Genomic DNA, 25,176 nt, shown 5'->3' with positions numbered 1-25,176 from the left:
ACACAGGAGCTGAACATAATGCATCACGTAATTCGACAAAACTTTTCTGACAATCTTCAGACCATGGGACGGGATTTGGTGTATCTTTACAAGTTAATGCCACCAAGGGTTTGGCTATTAACGAAAAATTAGGTATCCATTGTCTGCAATATGATGTAATACCCAAGAAAGCACGCACTTCTCTTTGTGTTCTTGGAACACTCATTGCTGCAACAGCCCTGATTCTCTCTGGGGTCAGTTGCCTTCCCTCCTTCGAAAAGAGATGACCTAAATAGGTCACTTCTTTTTGACAATACTGTAACTTTGAAAGGGACACTTTGTGGTGTAAATCAGACAAATGACGCAATAATGACAATGTTGCTTCTTTGCAGATCTCCTTAGTATCTGCGGCAACTAGCAAATCATCGACATATTGAATGAGAGTGGCGCCATCAGGTAACATAAGAGTGTCAAGTTGTGCTTTCAAAGCCTGACTATAGATAGATGGACTTTCACAATAGCCTTGAGGAGCTCTCTTAAATCTGAAGCTTCGTCCTCCCAAATTGAAGCTAAAAATGTCCCTGCTCTCTTCTGCAATAGGGATGCTGAAGAAAGCATTTTTCAGGTCTATTACTGAAAACCAAGTGGCTGAAGCTGGAATCATTGTCAACAATGCAGTGATATCGGGGACGACTGGAAACTGTGGCACAACTATTTTGTTCACCTCTCTAAGATCAATTACAAACCTATAAACAGGTGGCTGAGTAGGGTCAGTATGCTTCAAGACAGGCAAAACAGGACTATTGCAAACGTTGCCTCTTGTCTCTTCAATTACATCCTTCTCAATCAGATCACGAATAATTGCCAACAACGCTTTTTCCCCTTCACTAGAGATCTTGTATTGGGGAATACGTGGCATTTTAACATTGGCTTTTAATGTTATCACATATGGCTGAATTTCCAAAAGACCTACATCATTAGGTCCAGTAGCCCAAAGAGTATTAGGAAGAGACGAAAATTCTGGTGGAAATCTGTCCTTTGACAAATACATTGGTGAAACCACTTTCTTACCCAATGTGAGTTGCACTCCAGAAGGAGAGCAATACAATGTTGCATACAATCTCTTTAACAGATCTAATCCTAACAAGTTCTCGCCACAACCTGTCGTCAAAATAAGGGGTGTTTCAAATTTACAAGGTCCAACAGAAAGAGATATAGGGTTAGAAATCGGATTTCTAACTGGGGCGCCGGAAAACCCTACTGATACATTTGTTTCGCCAGACAAAGGTGCGCCAGGGAGTTTTGAGTGCATAATAGAACTCTTGGTAGCACCAGTATCCAACAGAAAAGGTTCTGACACACCTGATGCAATCACCTTAACATAAGGCCCACTCTGATCTACTGGAACTGAAACAACTCCCTCTCTTTGTCTATGGCTGTGCTAGCAATCATTACTGTCCAAATGCTCATCCTCTGTATAGTAATCATCAGTATAGTACTGAGCCGTCCTACCAGATGCATTAACCTGTTGATCAAATCTGTTCATTGAGTTTTGAGGGAGGAATGGGCGCGCGCTCTGGGGAACATATCCACGTCCTCTTCCTCTAGGTGCTTGTGGAACACCTCGACCTCTTAAACCGGAAGTACCATTTGCGCGCTGTAGCAAAGCAGGGCAACTATACTTGAAATGACCCTCTTCCTTGCAATATGAACACTGATTGGGACCTACTGGGATACGTGGTTGAGCATACTCGGCTCTTTGCGAGTTTCTCTGAAACGGTTAGGGCTGATAGTTATTCTGATAGTTGTTCTGTGCACCACTATTCTGACCACCACGTGGCGGGTACGCTTGTTGTAACAGAACCTTCGTTTTCAATTCTTTTGTTTTCTTTTCTACTCTATCTCTCTCATCTTTATCTCTATTTTCGTAGTACTGTGCAGTAGCCAATATCTGTGCTGAAGAGGAAACTGCTCAAGAACTTTCTGAGTCTTTTAACTTTTTACACAACTCAGGAAGCAGATTATGCACAAATTTATCGACGAACAAACGTTGACCACCTTCCGTGCTCATATCTTGACCACTGTGGTCCACAAACGTTTCTTCAAACCTGGTGAAGAAATCTGATACAGTTTCTTCTTTCTTTTGCTTACATGCAGACAATTTATCCCAGTTTACACGCATCGCAGGCATTATAGTTTTCATGTAATCAATAATCCTACCAGGAAGCTCTGTCACTAAAGGCTCAGGTTTAGCACCACCAATTTGTCGGGCATCTGCAGCAGCAATATTAGCCCATGTGTCACCTAACTCTTGAGCATGGTCTGTATGGCGAATCTTTCCCCATAAAGGCTGTGGAACAACATTCCCAAACAACATGTCTATGTCAGCTAAATTCATAATGCAAGACCCCGCAGTCTGTGACAATTCCTTGTAATACCCTGTAGGATTCTTACGGGGATCAGGCAATGTCTGCTTAAGGGCTAAAACTTCAGCTCGCTTCCATGGAACGTGTACCCATACACGCTGGAAATGAGGCAGGACAGGTGGATTAGCATTTGGGTCCCCTTCCCTCCACTGTGGGGGAACTTCTCTCATGGGGTACTGTTTCCCTTTCTTTTTAGCAGAAGAATCATATTTAAACAATAACCTGGAAACACCTTCAGTCCTAAACGACAATAACATCGCAACTGCTTTCTCGACATCTGAACCCACAATCAAACCTGTCACAAAATCGAACCGTACACGACACAACTTAGGCGGATTGGGCTCAAAACCATTTTCCTCTAAATCCTCAGAAAGAAAAGTACACATTTTTTCAAAAACGTATCTCTGTTTCGGTTCTTCCCACTGATGGAAGACATCCATAACAGACTCTAGTTCATATCTCGCTGGTTCAGTAACCCATTTATGCGCCAAATAATTCAGTGTCTCTTTCTCCATACCATCAGGCAATTGGCTACGCAATTGTTTACGCTCTGAAACTGGGGTCGTAGCTAATGACCCAAAGAGAGGGGGTAAAAGACTAGTCACAGTGTTTGTCATTCTCTGACGGATAGAGGGAGAGGTTGACAAATGAACAGGAGGAAAAACAGAATGAGACAAGGCAGAGACAGAAGCAGTGTCAGAAACAATACCAGGAGTGGTAGTCGCCATAGTAGTCAAAGTTGTAGGAAGTAAAGGCAGAGCAGATGTCAAAGCCGGTGGCCCTTGAGGAGGCTGCACCGGAGGAATGGGAACCAACTGAAGAATAGCTGGTGGGTGCTGGGGAGGAGCAGGAGGCAATGCAACCACTGGTTGTGCAACTAGAGGTTGCGGAGGTGCCGTTGCATTCTGCGCATAGGGTGGTGGCGAACTTAGCAAATGCGACATTAGGGGATCTTTTTCAGAGTCTTTTGCTGCATCTTGCTGAAGAGGCGGCAAAACTGGATAGCATTTATCTACTGTCATTTTATGTCGCCTATGCAACTGCTCATTCAACTGTTCTACTTCGTTATCTTTAAACTGTATAGCAGCTTGCATAATCGAAATACCTTTTTCTCTCTTATTTTTCTTATCTAATTTAATTTCTTTTTGCTTGGCTTCCTTACGCCATAAGCGGAAAGAATCAAACATTGCCGGCCGGGCTTTCTTCTTAAAAAGTCTAACTTCGAGGTTATCTAAGATTTCTGTGTCAAAGCTACCATTTTGGGGCCATTTTAAAACACCATCTTTTCTGGTGTAACGGATCCATACTTCATTATATGTGATGGGGCCTACTCCGTGCTTCACATATCATTCATAGGTTGGAGTTCCAATCGGAGGAACCGGACATGAGTCCTCCAACCGGGAGTCCCTTTTACAACCAAGACAAAACAAATTTCCAAGTCTGCTAAGACCAGGCATCTTCGCTCACTAGTCTAGCTTCAAACTTCAAAGGATTATCGTTTACGATAGTCTCGTGAATACACGAGTCCTTCGGCTTTGGTACTTGCAAGCTCCAAATCAAAGTGATCCCGAAGGGATACCAAACGTCCAACTAAGGACCAAACCAAGTGTCCAACTAAGGACTGGGAGACGCTCCACTGATACTTAACTGAAAATATCGATGACGTCACCAGAAGACTCGTCTTATCGTTTCGCTCTACCAAACATCAAGGGTCCAAATCAGGGCGACAGCCAGGGCAGCAGTCCTTCGTAGCCGTCGGGAAGCGGGGAACCTCGCAGCAAAGACTTTCGGACCACGTCGACATGCAGGGGTCGATGAAGTGGCGGCCTTCCTCCAGAATTTTCACACGAAGCTCCTCACGGACCTCAGGCTTGGACCGGTACTGCTGGTATCGCCCCACGTTGGGCGCCAACTGAGGTACTGGTTTTTTCAGAACCGGTACTGATCCGGTAACCCAGCGGTGCCAGGGTACACCCAAAGACCTCGGGTACTTTCCTGATTCAGACCACAGAAACTCAGAGTCTTCTAGGTGAAGTCAAAGATCGAATTTATTGGCTGCAACCAAGTAACAAGCGTCCTAGAAGTACAACAGCACGGTTTGTATGTTCTCAGGAGACTGTGTGTCAATGAAAAATCAGGTTTCCTTATATACAGTTTTTTAAGCTTCAGGCAAACATTCTTGACATTTTGGTTGGTCATTCACATGTTTTCACTACAAAGGAAAAAACAGTGTCATGATGAAACCTCATATTTCATGTCATCCAACCCATAATAAATTACCCGGCAAGGCCTAGTATTTTACATCAGATAAGTGTGGACCCCCAATAAAAACGGGCACCTCCCCCTCGTAAAGTAAGAAGAAGAAAAGAGCAGGTGCAGGTGTGAGCAAGATTAGGCAGGGTGTGTGAGCGATAATAAGGGTTTTATGGCATGGTGTGCCTTGATGCTATCTGATTCGGCCACTGGGAGAGGGACTGACCAAACAGGTTTGGCCTGAGGCAATGGTTCCAGCTTGCCCAGGTCAGAGAAAAGTCAATCAAGGTGTACGTGTCCTTGGAATCAAATCTGACTGTATTATAAGCCTATGTGAGGGCAACTTTTAAAAATGGGAGCCACGAGTGCAGGACGAAAATGGCGATTTCGAGGTGAAAACGCTGCTGGAATTGAGCGATAATGCTCATGCTTAGTGTACTAGTCATTATCGGTCTTTTGATACTAAAATCGTACTGCTGTGGCAAAGTAAATTACATGGGTCCAGAATTTTTAGAACCACAATCTGGCAATAGGACGGGACATAATGAAGGATCTAACCGCTCCAATCATTTTTTATCCAGGAGAGGAGCGCACAGAACTAGGTTCAGGAATTATCAGAGAGGGAGGTATCCTAATACAGACAATCCCCAGCATGTACTCCAGACCAGGAGACAACAGTATGGGAGGGACTGAATTCTATTCCGGTATTCAACCTTAGTTCGACTCACATGGACAGTGACACTAAACCTTTACTTAAAAAAGGACTTTCCTTTATTCCGAGTGTCCCCATAAATCAATTTGAATTGACCACAGATCTGCTTGCCTTTTTAAATGTATCAGATAAATAATTTTTGAGGGAAGAGCTGACAACACGGAGATGAACTTATCAGGATTGAAACCCATATCGACTTTCATACCTACTCTTGATATGGTGGGACCGGAAGTGAAAATCTTTGAGAATGTAGTCCTGGAGAAAGTTATGACTATGCTCAAATCCATACCGAAACCCCAATATAATCTTACTAAGAGCGAACAACAGGCCCTTAATAAATTACAACAAGATAATCGGATCACAGTTAAACCTTGTGATAAAGGGGGCGGGATAATTCTACTGGATACAGAGCATTACAAACAAAATATGTACCTTATGTTGGATATTTCTGAACACTATAAAAAAGGCAAGAGTAATTGGCAACTTCATATCAGGCAGGAAATACAGAGGATTAGCGACGAGGCACTTCACAAGGGTCTCATCTGCGATCAAGAATACCAATATTTGAATCCTCAAGTTACCAGGACCCCTGTTCTCTATGGGGTACCAAAGATACATAAGAATGAGGTTGATCCACCCTTCCGCCCAATAGTATCCACAATAGGTTCAATCACTGAACTTTTATCGAAATATGTGGAGAATTTTTTTAAACAGTGTGGTATGTCTTCCTGCATAAGTTAGAGATACTGGCCACAACATCTCTAAACTGGAAGGCATTACCTTAGATACAACTACCCAGATTCTAGTCACTATGGACATTGAAGCTCTTTACACTAACATCCCACAGATGGAAGCCTGGCAAGCTGTGGCCCGATTATTTGAAAGGGAAGGGATGTCTGATCATCTCAGGTTTGTTCTCCAGTGTCTCCATATTGTTCTTCAAGAGAATTACTTTGAATTTGACGGGAACATCTATCAACAAAGGAAAGAAGTCAGCATGAGGGCAGCCTGTGCTCAGAGTGTAGCCAACATCTATGTGGACGCATTTGCGGAAGCCCACATATATAATGAAGCGGCTCCCTTCTATGAGAATGTCCAGTTCTGGTCCAGATATATTGATGATATCTTTTTTATCTGGTCAGGACAGGTGGAACAGTTGAATGAATTTAGTGAATGGGTCAATGTATATGACCCCAATCTCAGGTTTACTATACATAAAAGCATTGATTGGGTTCCTGGACATCTGGATAGAACATCATAATTTTCAACTCGAGGTTTCCTTATATACTAAACCCACTGCTAAGAATACTATACTTCATTTCAATAGTTTCCATCCACGAAGCCAAAAACAAGGAATACCTTTCAGTCAATTTTTATGTAACCATAGAAACTGTACTAGTCCGCGAGACTGTGACCAACATGCAGAAATTCTGCAATAGATGCGCCTGTTAAGGGGCTACCCTAAACGACTAATAAGAGAGTCCTACAAGAGAGCTATATTTTAACAGGGACAGTATGTTTGAAAAGCAAGATAAAGATTCTAAACAACAAATGGTGTGTGTTATACAGCACTCAAATTTGAATGAGAGAATTAGAAAAATAATTTTGAATAAGTGGAAAATTCTCTATAGTAATCAAGATCTATTACCCTTTGAACAACCTCTCCTTGCATTCAGGAAAAACCGAAAAATCCGGAGTAGATTGGTTAGATCGAATGTACCCAAAGACAGAAATTTCTGTCAAAAGTCGATTACGGGAGAACAACCCGCTAAAGGCAATCATAAATGCGGAACATGCAAAGCCTGCTCAGGAGCGATTGTAGGGGATTTATTACAATGGAAACACAAAGAATTCAAACTTACAGATATGACTAACTGTAGAACAATGAACTGTGTGTGTTTGATCAATTCTCCTGCCCATTGGGATATGTAGGAGAAATGGGGTGAGAACTGAGTGTGAGAATATTGGAACATATGTCAAACATACGCAAAAATAGGGAGGGAGCTCCCTTGGTGCAACATTGGCGAGATATGGAACACAAACCAGAGGACCTTACTTGGACAATTTTAGAAAAAATCAGAAATACCCGGGAGATTGAGGACAATAAAATCAGGAAAAAACGAGAGGTATACTGGATTTTCACTCTAGATACATATAAAAATGGCCTCAATGAATATATCCCATGGGAAAATGCGATTGGCTGAATGAAATTAACGCTAGAACTAGCTAGAAACGAATGATGGGACATTAGTCATTTTAGATGTATGCTTTGAATTCTGTTATTGGGAATGGTGTTGGTCTTTTCAATTTCTTTATCTATTGGGGATTTTGTCTCTTGTCCCTCTTGTATACTTGGAGTGTTCTGTCCTATTTCATCTTGTTTGTAATATAATGAGAGTAAGATACTCTTCTCTCCGCCAAGATTGTGATTGAATCCTGGTTGCTTATTCATTTTTCTATTCATGGCCTTTGTTTATCTTAGAATGATATCCCTCCTTTTAATGGGGGACATTGATTATTCTAAATACAAGCAGCCAAAGAACAGTACTCACTATCTATGGTTTTCCCCTTTTAAGTTGAGGATAATGTCGGGTTTATGACCGATACATTCGTCCTGTGAGCTATTACTATACAGAACTGTCATCTAGTTACCAAACAATGACCATTTTGAGTTAATCTTGGATACAATTAATGTATAATCTATTGGTACATTTCGCTCCAAGATGGCTACCATTTAGGGTTATCCACTTACTATTGGAGCACACTATATGCCCACTCTGTGTCAGGAAGGCAATTACTTAAAGCTTGCCACTATATAAAAACATATACCTTTGGGTAAATTGTATATCGTCTGAGGACAGATTTACAGTTGGTAGTTGGAGGATAAAATGGATAATTTTTTGCAGACCGCTTCTCTGGTATTTTCCTGTTCTAAGATGGCGGCTATTTTTAGTCTGCTACTTCTATCAATTCACTTCCGGGATCCGTTGTATGTAATTTACAGATGACCTCCCAGCAGGCCACTGGAGGTTTAAAACGGGTGAATACCGGCCGAGAAACTCGTTAAGAATATCGCATTTTGAAACACGAGGCATCGTATCAGGTGAGTGAAGCGAGTGAGGTTTTCCCATAAAGGGTAGAAATTAGTTAATAGAAGGGGATGAGTAGTCTCCCATTTTAGAATTATGTTACCATCTTAGTATGTGAGTCAAAGAGAGCTATAATATAAAGTGGGCGTTTATATTTACCCTATGATATTATATAGACAGTTACATCTTTTGTCTATTATTTTTACAGTGGACACATTTGTTATCATGTTGACAGTGCATGATAAAACAATGGAGCTTACTAAGTGAAGAAGTTGCATTTTTATAACAGCTATCACATTTTGGAGGTAACGCTAAACATAAATCTAAGTGAAAACTATATAGATAGTAGGTGGCCACCCGCCCTGTTGAAATAATTATCTTACATGCTTGCCTTATAGACGATTGAGCACTACAAGTAGTGGTAATCCTAATAAGCTGTGAGTGTGGACATACCACCTATGAGAACTGATTTATTTAATCTGAGAAATCTATATATGGTGGCTTGGAAGGTAATTGCAGTACAGTGATGTAATCATGGGATACTTGGGAGTTAGGCGCTATAGTTCACCCTCCGTGGGAGAATATTGAGGTCTCTTACTGGGTGTTCCATATTTGTGGCATGTATCATTAGGCACCAGTAGTGGCTATCTATGTTTTTTGTATCACATAGGTACCTTTCATTTTGTTTGTACTTTTTACTTTTCATTTTGTCTTTTCTTTCCTTTTTCCTTTAGTGTTTTCTAATATCCCCTTGCATGGTGCATGAGTATATTTGGGTTTTGATTTGTGTATATATGCTCACGTATATTGATATATTATTAGTGTTTCACGCCTGCGGTGTATATTATGAAATGGGTAGTATCTCTGGATGTGTGGATTCCCTCGTTTCAAGGACGTTTTTTGCGTTTTTTTGCGTTTTTGTACTAGATATTCTCTACTGATATGTTGGCATCCTAAAGAATTGGCGTATTGCTCTGTACGCCGGTCCCTGCTGTGGTTATTTCTCCCACATATAAATTTTAGGTCTGGAACCACCCTGATGAAGGTGGCCTCCAAATGAGAGGAATACTGAAACGCGCATAGGCTCTAGGTTCCTACGGTTTGTTGGATTGATCTGAATGAATACAGTCTGAGTGAATACAGTGTTCTCATATTCTATGTTTTATCATATATGAATAAATTAATTTATTGCTATATTCTTCTATTTTGTGGCAGTTTGCACTTGATGTGAAATGTTCTTTGCATTTAGATTTTTTATTTGTTTAGGTCTTTATTCATTGTGGATTTAGTCTTTATGTCACTGTATGATTTAATTTATTGTTGTTGGGCTTGTTTTTCTGTTGTGGGTGGGCTTATTGATGCTTATTTTATACTTTATATTTAGTATTTAATTATTTTTGGACAAGTATTGTGTTTCATCTTCTGTTTTTTTGTATATATATATATATATATATATAAAATATTGATGGAATAAGAGATTGATTTTATGATATATGAGTTTGTTTGAAAAGATAAAATTATCAGTACTGTATTGCTTGTCCGCATATGGGGCACATAAGATAATGAGAGTTTGACATACATTATATATAATGTTTTCAGTATTTGTATATATTGATGTTTTTTTATCTATATAGTGGTATTCAATAGTAGCTCTGTATTTTCTTGTCACTTCTATGATTATTTCCCTGGATGAGCTACTTTATTTAATCAGGGACCCTCTATGGTTCTTTCTCTTTGCAAGTACATGCACATGTAAGTTCTGTGGGTAGAGGCCTCAGAAATGTCCACATACAGAATATGATCTCGGTGAAAGTGGGACTGATCTCTTGAACTCCCGAAGATTGTCAAATGTGTGACAGTCAGAACTAATTTTCCACACACACACACAAGGTATTTTTCTTCTCTTTAAAGTCACATTCTTCTTCTGTCTCAGCAAATCCTTTTAGAAACTTCACAGGTTAAGCAGTTAAAGCTCTAAGCTTTCTTTCAGTTTTGCTCATACTGTTTCACCCATAAGAATATGAGCCTTGATAAGAACACTGGGCATCTCTGGGTCAAGTTTCTTGTATACAATATGAAGTGAAATCAAGTGTCTTTTCTCACCTGTTCCACAACGTATCCATAACTCTGACAATCCTTTACTTGTGAACATTGCATCAAATCTAAGTAGCACAATAATATCTGTGTCATTTGACAGTACAGTGACTCAATTGGAACCATTTCGAACACCCCACTCAACATGTGGCACAACATGAAGGTCAGCTTCGGCCAAATGGCTGTTAGGTTCTTGAACAATATGGCCCCCACCTTTTGAATATATCTCTGCAGGCACCAACTCCTCATTGACAATCATTCCACTTGCAATAATTGGAAATTCAGTGTTCACTGAAGCTTCAGCAGTATTTTGGTGAATTAACATCTCCAAGTTCATCTTGTTTCGATGATGATGACCAGAATTTATCAAGTTGCACAGGCATATGTGTCAAACGTTTGATGCAGGCAAGGTCAATTGTTCCACTTGTAGACATTCGTCTGATTCTCTCACATTCTTTGACAGATAGTTCAAGATAACTGTCAAAGACAATGTGCAGTTCTTGCAAGGTGCACACTGACTTTGAACAGTCTGAACGACCTCTCTTAGGTTTTGCATCCATTAAATCTTGACCATTCACAAATGTGACATATAGTCCACAAGAACAGCGGTTTTCAATGAGGACACCTTTTCAAATTAAAATTCTTCAAGTGAGCTCTTGTACAAGTTTATGCTTCACTGGTTTGGTTGCAGCATCTCCATCAAATAATGTGTTTGTTTGAAGAAGATCCTGCAACAAAATGTCCTTAACAAATTCATCCCTTTCTTTTCCTACATCCACCTCTCTAAGTGCTTGCAGTAGTTGTTGTTTTTTAACCTGTTTTGTAGTGGCTGGTTGGACGAAACTCATACTATGACAATTAAGGCGTGGAAGTTTTTGCTTTAGTGAATATGTCAAACAGCATTTTCTCTTTCAATACAAATCTCACCTGCTTCAGTTCTGCATATAGTTTTGATCCATGTTCCTGGACATCTAATAGATGTGTCTTTTTATCGTTATCCGCATATTTTTAGGTCACAAAGTTGTGTAGTCTCACAGGCTCAGTCATTTCAAAGGGGGTTCCTTGATGCTACATAAAATGAAGAAGACTGTCAACATGTTTATTAATACATTCCCCTCTCTTTCCCACATGTTCAAGGTGAGAAACAGTTTAATTTTTAATTTGTCATCTCTCTGAAAGCATGGCAAATAGAAAGGGCTTCATAGTAAACTTGCTACTACTGAGCAACATATTCACTTTCTTGTGTGACCAACAATTCCCTTGGAGCTTTTCTGTGATCTCTAGATCGTTTGTTCCACTTCATATCTGGAGCCACAGCATTGAACCTTGCCACTCTGACATTCACCACAAAATGTCTTTGGATGAATTTTCTGTAGAGGTATGAGTTTTCCACCTCTATCTTCTACACTCTTTCCAAATACCAGGACCCATATCTCTGGTATGCAATGAAATTTGCAAAATACAGTAATCAGTGACTCCACAGTCTTCACTTGCAGCTCCTAGGCTCCTTCCCGATCAGCATGTAGCAAGTTTTTTACTACAACTATCATGTGTAAAACATTTCCCCAGTACTTGCAAAGTTCTGATATTTCATCAGGGGCCAGATGCAGGAAACAAATAGCGAGTCGCAAACGGCAAAAATTGCCGTTTGCAACTCGCTATTCGTGTTTCCCAATGCAGAAATGCATATTGCGAGTCGGTACCGACTCGCAATATGCATTTCAGAATCGCAATTAGGAAGGTGTGTTCCCTTCCTATTTGCGATTCTGAGTGGTATGCAATACCATTTGCGACCGCATATGCGGTCGCAAATGGTGTCGCAGTTACCATCCACTTCAAGTGGATGGTAACCCACTCGCAAATTGGAAGGGGTCCCCGTGGGACCCCTTCCACTTTGTGAATGGACCCACAAATATTTTTTCAGTGTAGGTAGTGGTCCAAGGGACCACTATCTGCCCTGAAAAAAAAAACGAAACTAAGGGTTTCGTTTTTTTTTTTTAAGAGCAGCTCGTTTTCCTTTAAGGAAAACGGGCTACACTTAAAAAAAAACAACTGCTTTATTTAAAGCAGTCACGAACATGGAGGTCTGCTGACGACAGCAGGCCTCCATGTTTGCGAGTGCCCAGACTCGCTATGGGGCCGCAATTAGCGACCCACCTCATGAATATTAATGAGGTGGGTCATTGCGACCCCATAGCGAGTCGCAGACGGTGTCTGAGACACCGTACTGCATACCAATTTGCGAGTTGCAAATTGCGAGTCGCAGGGACTCGCAATTTGCAAGTCGCAAATTAGCATTTCGCTACATCTGGCCCCAGATTCTTTGACAAACTCTACAAACTTGGTTTTCAGGTTTTCTGATTTTGAACTGAGTGTATTGAACATTGCCTGGCTTTGCATTATGTCTTTTGAATCAAATGCACTCGGTGCCTTGTTCACTTCTGAGATAAGATATGGAAAACCTAATTTGTCATTCTTGTTCCAAAAAGCATTCCAACGCAATGATTCTATAGCCTCAGATATGATGAGCGTTCCTTGTAACGAATTAACATAATTTCTGCGCAATACTGACTGGACAGTTTTGCTTTCAAAGATCTCAGACTCAATAAGTGCATGGACTATGCCACATCCACTTAGATAACTTCCTGCACACTTTTGTCACGTGAAAAACACCCATCATTGGGTAAGATCACCAAATTCTACTCTATTGCTCATAAAAATGTCACGTGCAAACACCTTCATCAGAGACAATTGGCAGGATAGGCTGGTCTTCAAGCTAAGCAAACATTTTGGAAATTCTTTAGAGTGGTGTATACTGTTGCGTAGTTTGTGACTGTATTACTGGTAAAACCCAACCTTCTTCACTGGGATGGTGTTATGGAAGATCAGAGCATAAATTCCAGCCCACTGAGGAAATGGCCTTTCTTCACCCTTCAGTCAGCACCGAATAAGCGATATGATAGATTCAGTTAAATCAGCTTTGCGGACCGCAGCATCAGGCAGAAGAAGATCCATGTCCTCAGTCACTTCGAAACTTTCTGGTAGACTGGGGCGTGTTGATGGCTTGTGGTGATTTTGCACACATTGACAAGGCAGTTTTTTTTTATTTGCAGCTTCTTTTGTTTATGCCAACAGCTGACAGAGCTTGTTTTCCAGCGGCTACTTCATTGGTACACTCTTGAAAAAGGCCCATGGCAGTATCATGTGTGCTGGATGTTCCAGACAAAGAAAAGCTGTCTTCAAAGTCAAAATTATCAAGCGCAACACTTGTAAATCCTTTCCTGGTTAAGTCACTTGGAAGTGGTGTGTACTGTCAGATTCACAAGATTTTACAGCATGAGCTGCTGTCAAGTTCCTGCTCTGTGCTATGTCATTATAACTTGTTGATACACCAGTCCTATTCATTGAAGTGATTAACTCTCTGCTTTTGCTCTCGTGATAGATTGCGTGGGCAGTCATTATGTGTAGCAGAGTTTTCTTTTTGCCATGTTTTAATTCATAAAACATGGTTTGGAAAAGAACTGTACATTTGAACAGCATAAGCCTGTTGGTTCATGGGATTGTATTCCACTTCTTTGCTTATATCTTCAAAGCCATCATCAATGTTGTTGGCTTCTGTTCCAAACTCACGAATTTTATTTTGTAACATTTTTGTTTTGCTGATATTAAACAGTGATGTAAACAGTGTTAAGACAGCATCAGGCATTCTTGTTGACCCTCATGTTTGCGGAGCTCTGGGGCTTCACAGAATTTGTCATTAAGGCCAAAATCTAAATCTTTCAGGATGTTTCTTAAAATGGTTACTGCTGATTTTACTGCATCCTGTGATCTTATTTTGGCAGCAAGAACTTAAGGAGTCAAATCAGCTGAGAAAACCATAAGTGCTCATTCTTTTTGTTAGACTGACAAAAACAAATTCCGTCATTGTACATATTCAAAAGAAAAATCTTAATTTTATTATTATGGATCAATACAGTTTTATCAATGTTGACCATTATTTCTCTGATCTCACTGAGTGTGAACCCGGAGCCACAACTCAAGAGTGGCTTTAAAACTTAATTTGCTTTTTCAAAGAGTGCAAACTTAACTGAAGGCTGGTGGTTATGTTGCTGCTGGGAGCTCATAGTACATTCATATTTTTAAATAAATGTATGCAGTTTAGCAGGGCATTCAAGTCTGCAAAGACATCCACCTTGCTGTTTAGATCAGCTACTCGGCTGAAAACTTAATATTGGAAGGAACTAGCTGCAGATAAAAACATGTTTGCCCTTTGAGACTCACATACTCTGTACTTTGTTCATTCATCAATTCCTTTGGCTCTTGTTCTGGCTATACCACACATAACACATTGAAGATCCTCTGCTTTCTGATCAGTTGTTGGAGGTGGACGAGGGGTAGCCATCGATCTTCTAAGTGGATAGGCATTGGATTTGGTTGTTGTCGCTTTTTCAGAAGACTACGATTTGTGATTCACTGGTTTCTGCTAGTTTTTGACAATTTTTTTCCAGGCTTTTTTCCCATTGCATATGACTTGTAGCACTTGTTTTTACAATGATAAAATATTTGATCCTCTACACTCATCAGGTTCAATCTTTTGTATTTCTGCAGCATCTCGAACTCTCTTCTGTCCATCTGCAGTTGATGTTAGCTTTTCTTTTGGATTAGTTTGACATATGACACATTTTTCTTTGTTGAAGGAGTCCTCTGATTTTGTAGTTAGCAACACTCTGACAGAAGGAAAAGATCCTCTGCTTGCTCATTATTACAAATTTGAATCTACAGAAAACCTGAAACAAAAACAATATTAAAATAAATGAGCAAGATGATGGCTAAAACACATCATTATAGTGCTGTCAGTTTTGGAATTTGCAGAAGGGTTGCTCTGAGGAGTTATTTTCTGTCTCTAGAAGACTACTTAACCACCAAAACGTGTGTTTTTACACCAAAATCATCGCTGCAACACGTCTGCCATTTTAAAAAATGTCATCCTGAAAAAATCAGCCCGGATTAGCAATGCTATATTACTTCTCTAATGATACAAAAACACAAATCAAAAAAGAAAATCTCTGGACAACAATTTTTTTTTTTTTACGAAGCTATATCTAGAGGCCAGGACTAAACATTTAAGGTACTCTTGTCGATGGGCCTGATTCACAAATGTAAACTTGCATTTTGGTGTAAGTTTTTGTGGTTGTGGTATCCACAAACTATGAGTTAAAAGTACATTTATGACTGCAGAGACTCACCAGTCGGGGTGGAGAAATCCGCTCATAAAAAGGTAAGACAGGTCTATCTTTTTATGTGCAGAGTTCTCCGTCCTGACCCTGGAGTCTCTGGAGTAAACTTACTATTAACATACAGTTTGTGAATACCAAAAGAAAGTACACTTAGACAGCAGTGTAAAGTTATATTTGTGAATCAGGCCCAATGCTGGTGAATTCTAATAAATCTGCACCTGTCCTTAAAAGTTCTTTTTTATAGGTGCGATTTGGGTACTGTACCTATCATACTTCTGAGATGGATAAAGTGTAAGGTATGGAATTGAGTAACATTTGGTAATCTACAACACTACCCAGCCACATTACATGTTGTGCTTTGTAATAAACACTTTATATTTGTAGTGACCATATTTTCAGTTCAAACTGTTTACCTCATTTTTCAAGGGATCTCGATCTGCAGTGAGTGGTAGCTCTCGGAGCGTAGACCTTTCTCATAGAGACTCTGAGAGTTCACATCATGGCTCAGAGACGGAGGACATGCTCTGGGATGATCTACTTCATGTCCCCGAATGCCGTTCATCCTACACAAGTGACAGCGATCAGAGCAATGAACCTCAAGTTGGCCAAAGAAGTAAAAAGGATCGCAAGGAGAAGTTTTCCCAGAAGGTAAATAATTAATAATTCCACCTGTTATGAAGTGTAAAGTTAAATTATTGAACTCCAGCCCTTACAGACCATACTGTTCCTATTTAAATGATGGGATGACCAATGTTGCCTCTGACTTAGCATTTCATGCATCTGAGTTTAATAAAATGAGTACTGTTGAGATATGTAATGACACCTTTGATTAGGGTACCATTACAAATGTAGGATTGCCTCATGGCAATATTACTTAGGCCATCAAGAATAGTATTATTTTATTAATCAGCTATATATAACACTAGTTGTCTGGTATTCAACCTGAATTGAAAATGGCATGAAAAACTTTATTTTATTCATAGAAACATTCCAACTACAAGAAAAGCACAAACACTCTTGGAAATGGCAGCATCTCATTTATTTTCGTCTTGCATTTGTGTGTTATTAAAACATTTAAAAAATGGGGAACTAATAAATCATTAACAAAGACCAACTTTTACATTTGTCCAATATTTCTGTGCAAAATAGATTTTTTTTAATTTTATCTGGTGATAACGATAGTGATGTTTCTAATTTGCACTGGACAAACATCTTCCCCATAGTGTTTTCCAGCGCTATAAGCTGGGTATCTGATGAGATGATAATAAGTGAATAAATAAGGTTTTATAAAGAGATACAAACTAGATTGACTTCTTACATTAAATCAAAGCTTATTCAAGGCTCTAGGAGCCAAACGAGAGAAGGTTTGTCTACCCAGACACAACCTGTAAATAACAGGTACCGTGAGGAAAAACATTGGTGGAGTGTGCTAGATGCAGGGAAGAGGGATGTCACTGAATACAGGATTGCAGCAGTTACTGTGCTGGTCAGTTTAGCATCCGACTCATGAACTTCCCAATTGCTGACCCTGTGAGAGATATAATCAGTGCTTTAAATGGAAAAATAGAAGTGCAGGTACTCTCTATCAGAGTACCTGCCTGTTTCTGAGAAGTGCCGGTACTCTCCAATTAAAAGTATTACGTTTTTCTTGAGATATGCCGGTACTCTCCCTCTCAAAATAAAAAAGTTCCGGTACTCAGTACCGGAGAGTACCGGCCCATTTAAAGCACTGGATATAATGGGATTGGAAGGGGTGTATTTCTACCAACTGAACTCCCAGTATAAACAGTTTCTCTCTTTTTAATCTAAATCTTTCTCACAATTTCACAGAAGCATTTTCTCCTCTGACACATCATGTTTCAAGCAAATGCTTCACCATTCGTCAGGTATTACAGGAGTTTGGCTACGCCCATCAGCCCTTGCAGCCTTAGCTACTAGCTATATTCATAGGAACAGTATAATTAATTAACCAATTAATCTGAGTATATTCTCTCATAATCACATTTTTTCTTTCATTGACGATTATAACTTCATTGTCTGAATTGCTCTTCAGAATAGGAAAAACTATCACCAGTCAATGTGATCTAAATGAGTAAAACATATATTTTAATTTGGACAGCAGTTTATATTTCAATACATCCCATTTTAATTCACCTCTACTTGGACTTGATTCATTCCGTTGGAAACAATTGCAGAAAAATAAACCTATTAACATCCTTTCAACAAAGTAATAGTTCTGTATTACCGAGTCTGATATTTTCCAAAACCAGGAATTAAGGCTTTTGCGTCTCACTCACTCTGTTGAAGAATATGTTGGGTAGTAGAGTCTACGGACTTTGCAGCGTCTTTTTTTGTCAACAGACATTTCACCATTTGCACGGCAATGCCAAATTAAACACTCATTGTGGTTTAGGTGAGGGTTAAATGAAGAATTGTCAAATGGCAAACACAGCGGCGTCAGTCCTACAGGTGCCATTGTCATTGACTACTCAGAGCAAAGTGGGGATCCTGAGTTTCTAAATTTACCTTGTTGAGTTTCGGGCAGGTCTGATGTAGCTTCCATAAGGGTTCAAACTAATTAGCTTTGCTCATGGACGAATCAGTGAGAGAAGTCTTGGTTCCCTGCTCCGCAGATCTAAAGGCTAGATCAAGGTCTCTGAGGGCTAAGAGAAAGGTAACCAAGGTACAAGCAAAACATTGTTTGGCTCATATCAGCTGCACATTTGAACAAGCAAAGATTGCCTTTCTAAACACTTTAACATAATTTCCGATGGCACTGCACCAATTAACATTTCTGTAAAACACAACTAGTTGTCCGATTATTGTTGTACGGAATAATGTACCATACCACCACCCTTCAAGGACATTTTTAAAGATTTTCAAAGTCGCTGGATATTTTGAAGGATGTGTTTTTTGACCCTCATAACTAAGGTCAAGAATATAGCAGTAGTCACGGAAAAACAGATTGACTGGGACACTTGAACCACTTTGAACCTGCTGAATGACATGCCTAAGTTAAATTAAGGTAATACAATCTTGCTGTATCATCTTTTAGATAGCGTTAAGAAGTCATGTTACTCCAGAAAATCTGTATTCTCTTAAACGAGATGATTTTGAGTTCACCCAGAGAAAAGTCCACCAAAACCTCAAGCAGAAGTTGCTCCTCTGCTGGTCTGGTATTGCAAAATACTGAGATTTTCACCACTGCAGTGTAAAAATCGAAATGCTGCAGCACTATTAACCTAGATGATAGTAGCATCTGTTATTAAATCACTTTGATACTTAAGTGACAGTCTGTTATGTACGGAACTAATTATGTGTTTGGTAAAACAGTGACATATAATCAAAAATAAAACTAGTCTTTGCATGCCTTGCCCTAGGACTATGGAACTCTATGCCTCATCACATCAAGTGCAACCTGGAACTATTAGCGTACTGTGAAGATCCAAAAACTCACCTTTTAAAACCATACTTCCTTCGCAGACTAAGACCTCAATCCTCCTTTTCAGTACTAGCCCTCTATTTATTTTTATGTTATGTCCTTTTCGCAATATTGCTAAATGGAAAATGCTAATATTTCTATATTAGCCTCAATATGTTTTATGCAAAGTGGTCTTCTGCCCTGTCAGTAGGTCTATGAAAAATACTATAAATAGACTAAATATCGGGTTTAGATAGCATTATACATAGTATTGTTCCTTGTAAAAAAAAATTACATTATGGAATTCAGACTGTTCCTCTAAAAAGTACTGCACTTTCTTTTTCAGAGTCCCATGTTTTGCCATCACAGCACAAGCCCTGCGTCTGAGAAAGTGAGTGCTGTCATTTGGGAAGGGAACGAGTGCAAAAAAGCAGATATGTCCGTAATGGAAATAAGTGGAATCATCATGAAAAGGGTAAGTGCAACTACAAACATAAGTAAGTATGTCTGTTGAAGGCAGTATTTTGTGTAGTGAATGAGGGTAAGGTTTAATCCGGGTATGTAGCCTATTATAGATGACACTGTATTGCTAGCAGGAGAAACACGCTTTACAGATCATTTTGTAGTCTAAATCCAATGACTAGAGTCCCAAAAGGTACAATATTTTTGAGGTTCAAAATGTCGGCTTTTTGTTGAACAGTAATACTAGAGTTGCAGAAATATACTCCGTCATTGCAATCTAAAATGCCTTCCTTGTTTACTTTCTGTAAATTTCCTAAAACCCACTGATTCAAATGAATTTTTTGTCCTTGTCCATTCTGTTCTCAGTCATGCGTTCCTGTAATTTTCCAAGAAAACCTGAAAAATAATTTACGTTCATTTTTGCACTGTACAAGGAATAATTTGCCCATGCTCTGTGAACTGGCCTATACATTTTTTTTAAATAGATTTTATTGAAATTTGTAACAGATGAGCATTTACAGACATCATATTTAGAGGAGAGTAATCAGTGCATCTTGGCTTCCTTCAGTCATCTTGGTACTGTCCCCCCTCCCCTTCCCATCTCCAGCCCCTTGCCGCCTCTCCAGCCTGGAAGTGCAACTCTATTGGGTTGTGTCAGTGTGTATATGTGTGTTTGTCGGAAGCTACATGGGAGTGCGTGATGTCGGCAGTCCTGCTGATTGATCACCCAGTAGATGTGAGCGGCCTATTGAAATGTCAGACGAGTACTATTTGCTCAGGGCTATTGATGAGTCCCCCAGGGAGCTCCCTGGGGACAGCTGATCCACAACATTTGGGACATCCACCAGGTGCTTCCAGGCATGTGCCAAGTCGAGGGATCCTCTACCCTGTCTGGCCTTTCGTATCAGCACCATGCTCTCATATTCCATCCAGAGCTCCAATTCCCTCTTCCAGCAAGAAATCCCAGGACCTACCGGGTGTTTCCAATTCCTCGCTATCTCCCTCTTAGCTAGGATATATGTCAGATCCTGGAGTCCACTGGAAGCCCTATTCTTTTGGGGGGTGGAGGAACCAGTGAAGAAGGCAATGCCCAGGTGTACAAGGGACGTCCAAGAGAGACAATCTCAGCCATGTAGGCTTTTACCTCAAGCCAAAAGTTTGGGCAAGACCATATCATATGTGAAAACTCAGATGCCGCCTCTCCACATCGTTGACACTTTGCTTCGGCTACGTGAAAGTGTTCCCGGAGATGCCTAGGGGGGGAGTTAGGCCCAATGCAGTATGTAGAAGTTTATAAATTTAAATTGAGCATTCCTAGATACTTTTGATGTTCTCTCTAGGATTAGCTCCCAGTCACTCTCTAGAATTGGAATCTCCAGGTCATCTTCCCACCGCATTCTCACAGTCTCCAGGGGGTGTAATGATCCTGTTCGGATTGCCCCATAGAGGCAAGTTACTGCCCTGAATGTGCCCTCCAGTATTACTAGGTAATTGCTGACAGTGTGGGACCATAGCTCTGTTCGCCTAGCTTGCCAGTATTTTTTAATAGAGAGGGTAACCACTTGATGCAATAGGAAATGTTGTGTGGGAGATCATACTCCTGCTGGTCTTTGGCTCCTGCGTCAGCCCAGGATGTAATGCTCCCCATTCTCCTCGGTAAGGCAACCAGAGTAGCCAAGCCATTGGGATGTCAAGAGAATAAGGGATGCTCGTACCCGTTTTTTGGAAACATCTGTTCCAGCATTTTTGTATGACCCAAACCTCAGGAGTGTCTGTAGGAGAGGGAGGGCGTGAATTTCAGTAGGGTTCCCACTAATTGGGGAAGGTGGTGGACCGATGGGCTCACACCGCCATTCGGTATCTTGCGCCCCTCGATTCATTGGGTTAGTCATTGCAGTTGGCCCACCAAATAATACAACTCGTAATCGGGAACCACTAGCCTCCCCCTCTACCCCTGGTCTCTTCATGGTAGCCAGCGCCACTGGGCCTGCCCAGGTCCCCAGATGAACAAAGTAATCAAGGAATCCAGTTCCCTAAAGACAGTGGCAGGTATCCAAAGTGGCAAAACCGCAAAGTAGTACAGAAGCCTAGCTAGGGCCACCATTTTTAGCAACACCACTCTACCCCCCACCGACAATGGGAGCGTCTTCCAGAAGTCTAGATTAGGTTTCAGTGCTCCGGTTGCTTCACCTGTATTTCCCTCTTGTAGGTCAGTTCTAGTATGGTAAACGAGCTGGCCCATGATATTGGAAAATTTCATAAAAAGATTTTCTACTTAAAACAAAAAAGAAAATGTGACGGATGGATATGCTTAACTCAATCAATCAATCAGGAATTTGTAGAGTGCACTACTCACCCATGAGGGTCTCAAGGCGCTGGGGAAGAGGTGGGGGAGAGGAGGGAGTTGTTGCCAGTGCTCAAACAGCCAGGTCTTGAGAAGTTTCCTAAAGGTAAGGAGGTCTTTGGTCTGGCGCAGGGAGGTGGGAAGAGTGTTCCATGTTTTGGCGGCGAGGTGCGAGAATGACCTACCGCCGGTCGTAGTTCTGCAGACGCGTGGTACGGTTGCAAGGGCGAGGTCGGCAGAGTGGAGATGCTGGGTCGGGGTGTAGAAGGAGAGCCGTCTGTTGAGGTATTCTGGTCTGGTGTTGTGCAGTGCTTTTTGAGCGTGGGTGAGGAGTTTGAAGGTGATTCTCTTGTTCACTGGGAGCCAGTGCAGGTTTCTCAGGTGTTCTGTGATGTGGCAGTGGCGGATGCCCAGGATGAGGCGTGCAGAGGCGTTCTGGATGAGTTGCAGCCTTTTTTGGAGTTTGGCCGTGGTTCCTGCATAGAGGGCATTACTGTAGTCCAGTTTGCTGCTTACAAGAGCTTGGGTGACTGTTCTTCTGGTTTCGGATTCGGTGGGTATCCATTTGTAGAGCCAACACTTCTTACCTTATCAGAATGCTTCTGGGCATCCAGTGTTTTGGGTCGTCTGTGCTATTAGAGACTGTGAACAGACATGGAAATCTTCTGGTCCAGAAGGGACGATGATAGAAGTTCCTGATTTGCGGAGTGGCTGACTCCGTCAAGGTGGCTCAAGCCTATAGTGTGTGCTTCCAGATATGTCCTGTCTCTCTACTGTATAGGTGGGTTGCAGCAGCTCCCCAGCACAGCAGGAGCAAGTGAAGAATACTGGAACTATTCTGCAGGCAAGGCGAAAGATTTGGCTCATGAAAACAGATAACAGTTTGGCTTGGGTGAAAGGCTCCTGCTTGATGTAGAGCTTGATGCTTCGTAGAGCGATCCCAATACATGCCGCCAAACTTGTGCCTTGTGTACCCCCTGTGATGCTGACTTTGGCTGCCTCAGTGAGGTTCTGGATTCCACTCAACATCTCAGGTGAAGGTTTGCCCGCTGCTCGTCAGGCCGCTCAGAGGATGAACACGTAGAAGTAAGAGGTGAGGGGGAGCAGCATTATTTTGAAAATAAAATGGGACGGTTGAATGAGGCAGCCCATTCCTCCTCAGTGGGCAGCAACAGCTCGTAATTCCCTCAGAGAACATCTGGCATTGCACAAAAAAAGTATAAATTATACTGAAGTACGCTGTTGATGCAACTTTTGACACACCATTGTTATGAAGAACCGTAAAGGATAACAGAGAGCTATATGGAGTTATGTTGTGTGAACACTAGGCCACACTTACAGATTTGATCATGTCTTCTTTTCTAAATATGTCACTATTTCAGATATTAAGCCTTACTAGCTAATTTAATCTGGCATTAAGTGTGCTAGATAAAGCCATACCTGGTGAAACCAGCTAAACGAGTCAGAAGCGTTAAATCTATGTTGAATTTAAAATCTTCCAATCTGATTAAATCAACCTTGACAAGGGGTACTATGCAAGGCTGTATGCCTGGATTCTGCTACAATAAAGGCTATCAAAGACCACTTTCAATTTAACATAAAGCCAAATCTAACTGTTCAAATGTAAAACCTGACAAATCAGTTATTGATACACTGACTGTGACAAGTGACAGGAATTAGATCAGATCTAAATAAGGTACAACTAGCCTGTACCACAGAAGAAGAGATGACCTCTGCAAGGATGACAAACGACATTTAAACTACCTCCAGCTATTGTCATACCAAACAGGCTATAACGAAAAATATTAATGAAAACAATCTATTGCTAAATGAGGAGAATCTAAAGGTCTTAAATTAGACATCTGTAATTCAGAATGATCACAGCTGTATACTATCGTTCTTTAAGTCTAAAAATAATAAAATGTCTTCATCACTGGACAATAAGCCATAACCCTCAGCTTTTGAATAGATCCTGAGAAGTCAGCACTGTATCTCGTTTGGTGCAGACGCAACATACTCTAACCTCACTAGAGCAGCTAGATTGACTATCACTAATTGAGCCGTCCATGCAAGGCCCCTTAGAGACAAACGTACCCCCACAGTCCCCCTTAGAATCTAAAGGAGTCCCTGATATACGTGGTATACAGGGTATGACACCCTTAGGGATTATTTCATGGAACGTTGCAGGTCTAAAATCAAAAATTGGAAACTCTGATTGGATAGATTTAGTGATGGGAAACCTCATTATTTGTTGTCAGGAGACCTGGCTCACAGAATCACCACATATTAATGGCTATACCACATATTATGTTCCTGCAACCAAGGCCCTTGCAGGTAGAGCTAAGGGCGGCCTGGCCATCTTCTTATCTGTGGAGGCTGGAGGGATGGAAGCACGTGTTGTAGGCATATCGCCTTTTTTTCTGTCCCTATCTCTGAAACTAGAAGAACCATTCGATATACTACTGATCAACTACTATAACAACACCTTTGATAACTCGGACATTAGTGTGGTCAGTAGTTTGGAGACCTTAATATATAAGGTAACAGTATCCAGCAAAAAGGACATAAGAATAGTCTGGGTGGGTGATTTTAATGCCCACCTCTGCGAGCCAGAGTTCCTTGACTGCTGTGGTCTCCTGGACGAGAATGACAATCCTATTCAACACTTCAAACATCTTAATTCTTTGATAACGGTAAACTCTCTTTCCTTTCCCACACCCGCTATTAGAGGGATACCAACATTTGTAAGGGGGGACACTAACACCACTATTGACAATATTATTTAGTCTAGAGAATTGTCCCCTACAATTGAACAACTCAGGGTTACTCCGACCTGTTTTAGTGATCATAATCCCTTGTTCATAGTGATTAATTTAGATCTGACAAATGATTCAAGAAGAGGGAAGCGACACCCTTCCATGAAGCTCTCATCCCAAAAAGGGCTTACAATTAAATGGGGGAAGATAAACAGTAATAATTTTTTTAGAGATTTTTTTTTTTTATAAATGGCCAGACGTTATGACATCCCTGGATGAAAATAAGCCCCCACAGGACATTATTCGTGCATTCTCCTCTCTGACAAAATATATGGCGGAGAAACTACAACCTCAACAAGCTAATAAAGCCCACGGCCCAAGATGGTTTAACCACGCATGTACC

At 40.8% G+C, this 25,176-nt stretch overlaps 1 protein-coding gene across 5 annotated transcripts in view; it reads left to right on the top strand.

The window, feature by feature from the left end:
• PHTF1 (putative homeodomain transcription factor 1) overlaps positions 1-25,176 on the top strand; it is a 499,499-nt gene that overhangs the window by 260,553 nt on the left and 213,770 nt on the right. For all 5 annotated transcript variants that reach the window (XM_069238694.1, XM_069238696.1, XM_069238695.1 and 2 more), the window contains 2 exons: positions 16,217-16,438; positions 19,558-19,686. In XM_069238694.1, the coding sequence (XP_069094795.1) occupies positions 16,217-16,438; positions 19,558-19,686 (351 nt within the window). The remainder of the gene's footprint in view (positions 1-16,216; positions 16,439-19,557; positions 19,687-25,176) is intronic.

The sequence above is a fragment of the Pleurodeles waltl genome, chromosome 6, assembly GCF_031143425.1.
Source record: "Pleurodeles waltl isolate 20211129_DDA chromosome 6, aPleWal1.hap1.20221129, whole genome shotgun sequence".
Taxonomy (NCBI): Eukaryota; Metazoa; Chordata; class Amphibia; order Caudata; family Salamandridae; genus Pleurodeles; species Pleurodeles waltl.
Note: the sequence above shows the minus strand (reverse complement) of the source record. Positions and strands in the feature narration are given on the sequence as shown.